Source organism: Diabrotica virgifera, chromosome 5 (genome assembly GCF_917563875.1).
Source record: "Diabrotica virgifera virgifera chromosome 5, PGI_DIABVI_V3a".
Classification (NCBI taxonomy): Eukaryota; Metazoa; Arthropoda; class Insecta; order Coleoptera; family Chrysomelidae; genus Diabrotica; species Diabrotica virgifera.
This window is the reverse complement of record NC_065447.1, coordinates 9,836,711-9,844,479: the sequence shown is the minus strand read 5'-3', so window position 1 is coordinate 9,844,479 and position 7,769 is coordinate 9,836,711. Positions and strand designations below refer to the sequence as shown.

Below are 7,769 nucleotides of genomic sequence, written 5' to 3'. Positions count from 1 at the left end.
GATCAATTTTCAAAATATCACAAGTTTAATGACGTTCTACACCTTCGGCAAAGAATTAAGGATTTGCATGAAATTTTAGTATTTTATAGTTTACTTCAAAAAACTAAGACTTGATTTTTTAAAAAATGTTTTACCGTGCCGTTTAATTACTATTAAGGGTCAAAGTTAAGTTTTAACATGGGCTCTTATGGGAATTCTTAAAAAGTTAATAACTTTTGACCCAAATTTACGATTTTTAATTATTTGTGCTTAAATTAAAGGTATTTTTGTAAGGAATAACATATTAAAAAATGAGGATTGTTTACTGTACCATTATTAAATAAAAGTGAAATTACTGTTTCGAAATTTAACAAAGTTTGTAGTAGTGAGATCAGCTGCACTCATAAATTAGGCATTCCAAATCACGTGATATAATATGGCTGCTGGATGGCGAAACTGTCATCCATAGGCGTATCCAATGTTTAAACCACTTCATATTTAATTTGCTATCACAATTTCACAAATTTCGCTACACAATTAACAAAAAAAAACAAAACCAAACAGGATATTCTTTACAAATTTGTCAATATTCAATGTAAACATTAGATACGCCATGACCACCCCCCTTAACTATGTCTATGGGCATGTCAGTTTAGCCATCCACCGACCACCACTGACAGTTCATTGGAATCCCTAATTATATCCGAAACGTACGTGTCAATCACATGGCCTCGGTGGTCTAGTTGTTGAGCGTTCGGTCAGAGTTCGAAACGTCCCGGGTTCCAATCCTCTACGATTCATTTTTTTTTTAGTTGTTTTAATAAAATTTTTTTGAAAGTGGTAGATAAGAAGTCAGTTTAATTTTAAATAGAATACAATTACTTCGTTAAAATTATATAATAGAAGTATAACTTCTTACGTGCGTACAAAGTACACACACATTCTTTTTTTTATTTAGTTCAATGCCTCAACAAATAATGGCCATTGGCATGGTACAGTGGATTTTTCAAATCATATACCTAGTGTAATATGTGTGTGTTGAGTAGATGTCTTGTTACTTAGCAAAGTTGACGTCATTGTCTTTGCAAAGAGATGCTAATTGTATCCGAATGTCTGCGGTCCCTCCAGTGAGTACCGACCCGACAAGGATAGATAGAAACTATTTTCATTTATCAATTTTTAATAAATGAAAAATTCTCTACCCACGTGAGATTCGAACTCACGACCTTTGGGTCCAAATGTAGGCCAACCTGAGCCGCAGAGAGGTATTTATTGAATATTGAATGTAGTATTATGAGATAAAAATTTAAGCAAATAAAACAAAACAGTAAAAATCACGTATAGCTCAGAAGTATAGCACCTTTAAGATGAAAAGAAATATGCAAATGCTACAAATAAGAGAAATGGACCAAGAAGAAGCATAGCAGGTAAATCAAAGGTAAAGATAGTAACAAATCAGATAGATCATAGATTATGACTGCAAGGCACACAAAACTGAAGAAATAAAAGAAAAACAATTCATCTGATTTGGTCATGTACAGAGATATCCAGTGATCCAAAATTATTATCATCATAGTGGGCTCTAAAGGACAGATACAGCGCATGTCTATCATTAATTTAGATATATGTACTTGTCAGTTTACATCAACTTTGACTTTTCATTAATTTTATAAAAACGTAATTTTTTGCTCAGATAGCTTTGATGACAATTTTTGGACCTTGGTTCTAAAAAATTCATCACCTACTGTTTTTAACGGATCAACTTTAATGGTAGGGGAGCCCAAGCGGGGATTTTTGCAGTTACTCGAGCGCGTCAGATTAGCATATGGGGAGAAACCTGGTACCCTGCAGATGTACCTCTACCATATATTGGCTCTTAACACAGGGGAGTTCGTTAAGGGGGGCTCAAAAAAAAATTTATACTTAAAAAAACTCGAAATTGTCAGATTAAGATAAGGTAAGTTAAGTACATGCAAAAGAGTGTATATTTCAAAAATCTGACGATTTGAGCCGGACGTAAGGAAATGGGTGAGTCCCAAAGTTTCACAAGAAAAAAGCGAATATTTCGCGAAATGAATGACAGATCGACAAACCAAAAAAATATATGCTCAATATTTTTTAAAAATCTATCTAATGATACCAAACACGACTTCCCACGGAGAGGGGTGGGGGGTAAATTTAATATTTTAAATACGAATCCCGCGATATTTCGCGAAATGAACATCAGATCGAAAAACTGTAAAACACACTTATTCAATATTTTTGAAAAATCTATCGAATGGATTTTTTCATTTTTCTATCATTTTTTATTGTAGATTTGGATTCCTTACGTAAAAATAAGTAACTTTTATTCGAAACATTTTTTCGAATTATGGATAGATGGCGTTATAATCGGAAAAAACGATTGTTGGAAATGGAAAATTAAATTAAAAAATGGCAAGCGCCCACTAAAATGGAAAACTTAACTTAACTTTTTTTGGTTTTAAGACCTATTCTTCACAACCCAATAGGTCCTCAAAGCGCTCGAGTGACTGCACATTTAGCATACTTTGCTCCCCTACCATAAATATTTAGTTCGCAAGATACGAAAATATACGCAACAACAATAACTGAACTACCTACAATTATTTTTCCAGGCGCTTATCAATTTTTATAATACCCCATGTTGCATGTGTTACTAAATTATATTAACTGTCTCGATGCAAATATTCAGCATACATACTTTCACAAATTAGCTACAATAAACTAACCGAATATTTTGCATTAACGTGAGATTTGCGACACTTGTCGAAGAATTTAGTAAAAAAATAAAGATATTTATATATCATTCACACTTAAACATTAATAAAAACTGTGAACTTTTTCCTTATCTGTTTTGTTTCTTTCTGATAATATAGATATCTTTATATTCATCTTCATGGTGCCATTAATTTTTGTACAGATTTGCCCAAAAAGTTCTTTCGTAAATATTAGGTACCTATAACAATTAAGTTACGTAGCAGAGTTATGGTATAACACTCATATCTCTTGTTGTACATAAATAGAATGTTATACATTGAATTTGTTTTGTTTGTAATAATAATTAAATACATATTAAATAAAGTTAGTTTAAGAACAGCTTAGAAAGTGGGCTGGTCTATTGCTGAAAAGAGGAAAGAGATGCTGTGAATAGAATAAGATAGGTCAATGTGATTGCCAGCATCTCCTATAATCTCCTATCTCCTACAATAGAAGATCGGCACGTTTAGAAGAAGAAAAACAGCTAGTATTGAATATTGTGAAGAAACATAGGCACAGATCACCGATGATAACGAAAAAATTATATCAGTCAAGTTTAAAACAAAAATGGAACAGCAAAAAATTACACAGTAGGAAATAGGAAAATATAAAATTTAATTGAGGAACAATTATTATTCAAAATAATATAAAAATATCACTATAACGGGCTTCCAGAGAAAGAAAAATAATAAACAGAAACTCAAAAAATCGTACACTACCTTCTCATTAACCAAGTAAATATTCAATTCAATTGTCTTCGTTTTCACTTTTATGTCTAAAATTGTTTAACCCCTTTCACTTTTCTGTCAAAACTAATTTCGGTAGTTTTCATTCTAATAGATCTTTGCCTCATCACCCAGCTTTCACATCCAAATAAAAGAAAATAGGTGTGGCCAATGCCTTATACAAATTTATTAATGTATCTACCTTTCCTGTCTTGTTTTCCAATTTTAGCTGTCAATTTTGCAAATCATCAAGTTTGCAATGAAATTTATGTAGCATCCCTAGATAATTTTGAAATTACTTAGTTTTTCTAGTGTAAGTTTTTTCTTTTTTTGTTGACTCTTTTTAGCTCATTTCAAAATTTTGGATGATCAACTGATCATCGGCTCAAATATTGTTTTTATTTCTGTACGTTGATAGATCTGTATCCTGTCCATATTGTTTTATGATACCTACTGTTAATAAATATATTTACATATTGTTTTTGTTCAGTTGATTCCATTTTATTCGTTATATTTGTATTCATGTAGGTACATTAATATTTTGATTACCCTAGCTAGGTTTTTTCTAAATTGTTTCTGTCTATAATTGAGGCAGTCGGAGCAACAGTGGTCTAACCCACAACACACAGTTTTACCAAAACGCTTGTATTACATTAAAGTTTTTTCAGATGGAGAATGGCTCAAGCAACCATTTTTTGAGCCACTCTGCATCTGAAAATACTTAAATAAGCAATAACTTTAATGTAATAAAAGCTTCTTTTAACTTTGTGTTGTGGATTAGACCACTGTTGCCTGTTGCTCCGAGCGCCTCAATTGTAAGTTTGCACGAGTTAAGTTGTCTTCGTTTTTCGATTACTTGTTTTACAATGAAGGCACTGTTATTGTCTTTTCTTCTTATAGTGTCCACCTGCATGTCGGGGATCAGCATGGTTATCCTAACTCAGCTTGCTGCTATTCGAAATAGTCTGGTTCGTAGACGTATTCAACCACTTTCCGGTTTTTGAAGCCAAGATATTCTTCTTCTCCCTGGTCCTCTCATTCCAAATAGGTACCTTGCTCTGAAGAATTAGTTGCAGCAAGCCATATCTTTCTTCTTTTCGATAATTTTTCTCTTAATAACTGCAATTTTCTTCACAAGTTTTCTAATGATATTGAAAAATCAGGAAAAATAAATCATTTATGGGTCGAATATTCACACATATCCTGCCTGTGACAAATACACAACCAGATTGTATATCTATAATTTTCTAGATTTCAAACAAGTGTATAACAGCAATGAAAAGAAATCAAATGTTCTATGAAATATTACAAAAAAGCGAAGCACAATGGAAAGGATTTAGTTCAAACTCTGTGCAAGGTGATGCATGAGCATAATAGAAAATATAAAAAGGACAGAAATAATTTTTAAAAATAAAACACTTTTTTGCTTCTTTGGAAAACTTAATATTAGCTATAAAAAGTGTTAAAAGTTTGGTTTGAAAATCAACCATAGTCTATTCCACTTCCACTAAGATCAGTAAGATTGCTAGTGAAATCCAAAACTATTCCCAAAAAACGTGCAAAGTAAAAAAAAAACAAAAATATAAAGATTAAAAGCATTAGATGAACGATGTATAGAATAGAAGAAATAATATAGAAATTTAAGGAAGTATGCTAAAATACATAGTTTTATATTTAGTATTATGTAATTATTCATTAAATAACTTTTTGGGCAAACTGTAGGTATTGGTATATGTTTCAAATCACAGATTTTTACGTTTATTTGAAGAGATTCGCCTCCCACTTTCCCCCATAAAAAACCTAACGAAAATTGCACACAAATTCCTCGAAAACCTTATACATACGTTTCGTGCTAACCACCCATAATCATCATCAGTCTTCGTTATTTACATATTTACACGTCTAGTATGCCATACCCTCAGTACTTCTGCCCCACGCAGTCCGTCGATTGATAGTATGCGGCGGTGGTGCGATAGTTTGGCGGGCTAGGGGTGACGCCGGGGTGCCTGAAGCCCGCCAGTTGGCAGGAGGGGGCGGCACTGTTGTCAAAAATGATGTCTCGGTAGCTGGTGGCCGACTCAGGGGAGGTTTCGGGGCTGTACCAGGGGCTGTAACGGGGGGCGGCTTCGTCCGCTATGCTGTATTGGTGTTGCGGAGTAGCCGACGGACAGTACGAGTACATTCCTGTAACAAAAACTTCATTTTAATATGAAATGTCAGTTTACTTTTTATTCTCTACTCTATTTTCCACTATACTGGTTAATGATTAGTCTGCGAGAGATCTTTCTAGATAAGTCCGAATTGATTTAGCAAAAAAATGCATAAAGAACATTGTAAGATGTTTTAGAAAAGTGTAGATGTTTCAAATATGGAACCATATTACTAGAGCATATTAATAATTTGTGTAATGATCAAACCTACCAAAACCTATTGCCTTTTACAATCACTTCATCATACAACATTACTTAGTAGGTACATACATTCAATTCTGGATTTTTTTATATTGGGAGATCCTAAAGGGGGGGGGGTTACAGCTACTAGTGGGTCTCTGAGGGTGGGAGGGGGGTATGGAATACTAATGGTGTTAATCGTATAGAGCACAAAGTACATTCCAATGGGGGGAGGGTACGCCACTGCCCAAGACATTATGCTGACATTAATAATTGCCATTTCGTATTTTTAGTTTGGTTTTGACAAATATAAAAGTTATGTTGTGCTATCGACCAAATGGATAAAAATATCTACATTAACGATCTTCTTCCTCTTCCTCTCTATAAAAAATTTTGATTGTTTATTGACTCAATTTTATTCAAGGTTGTCACTCCATCTTTTCGTGATCTGCAAATACCTTCTTCTATGTATAGTGATGTATCTCTTGCCATTCTGACAAATCTGGTTTCCTGTTCTCTTTCCATGTACCTACATTAGTACATGAATGCATATACGTTACCAATACCATGTACGTTACATTATTTTCTGCCGAAAGAGGAGTGAACTCTTTCGACCTCTCATCGTATTGCCTGTAGTTCTTGTCAATATCCTCATCTCTGTCGTTCCCAATAGCTTTTGTGATGTGGTGTGGTATGTTTATATAAGATTGGATGTAGTACCTTTTATCATATTTTCTTGTTTCTATGTTCTAATCGTCGGCAAAAAGGATTGTACATAGGTACTTAAATAAATGTCTTCTATCTGTAGCCTTGTGGGGCTGCATTTTCTTTTCCATTGTTTTAAAGGGCTGCAAATATTTTGAAACAAAGCTGAAGAAAGGCAGAAACCCTGTTTAAAACCTTTTGTTTGTAGATATTACAAAAGGGGGAATAGTGTTATGTGTTAATGAATTAAAGAAACAGATTTAAAACTTAAAAGGACAAAAATGTATTTGGAATGTTCATTTAAAGATAAAGATGTTATGGATGCATGGATTGTTCACGGAATACACACTAGGAAAGTTTCGCAAAACAAATGGAACACGACGTCTCCGGAACACAAGGAGAAATAAATATAGAGAATGATTAGAGAAAAGAAAAGGACGAACTAGTAAAAACGAAACATATTTAGAAGGAAACAAACTACAAGTGACGACAATGAACCCCGAACACCAGAAGTGACGACAAACGAAGAAATAAACATTGAGGGACAGATACAGCATTAAGGAACTTAAAAAATGAAAATAACCAGGAGAGAACAGAATCCGGAACGAACTCATAAAGTAGATACGAAAGACCAGATGACCAAATAACTATTAAAAACTAATCTGAAAAATAATAGAACAAAACAGAATATCGTAAGAATGAAGATCAAGCATCCTAATAGCTACCTTCATAAAGGGAAACAAATGGGACTAGGAGAATTACCGAGGAATTACTTTATTGAACACAACGCTAAAATTAACAACCAAAGCGATAACAAATAAACTAAATGGAATTACAACTACAACACCAGCAGAAGAACAAGGTTTAGATCGGGAACCTCTTCCATGAGCTCCCTATTGTTTAACCTGATCTTTTTAGCTACGGAAAGTTCGAAACAGAAGTGGTAGATCAAGTGAATAGCGCAAGTAGTGCCGCAAGATGTCTGAATGAGACACAAAAATATCGAGAAAGAAATGAAAGCCAGAATTTACAAAACACTCATCAGACCAGTATTGCCAATCGGCGGATAATTATCCGATTTGCGTACCTTTTTGAGAGTTGTCGTATCTTCTTCGTATCTTTAAATAAATCGGATATTTGCGGATATTTTTCAGTGTATCTACCATCAACTAAAACTTTCTCATCCATATAT

At 33.6% G+C, this 7,769-nt stretch overlaps 1 protein-coding gene across 1 annotated transcript in view; it reads right to left on the bottom strand.

Annotated features, from left to right (window-relative positions):
• Positions 1-4,207: 4,207 nt before the first annotated feature.
• The window catches only part of LOC114332701 (fork head domain-containing protein crocodile-like), a 28,076-nt gene continuing 24,514 nt past the window's right edge, over positions 4,208-7,769 (bottom strand). Inside the window, exon 2 of the mRNA XM_028282528.2 lies at positions 4,208-5,666. Within this exon, the coding sequence (XP_028138329.1) occupies positions 5,401-5,666 (266 nt within the window). The 3' untranslated portion in view covers positions 4,208-5,400. The remainder of the gene's footprint in view (positions 5,667-7,769) is intronic.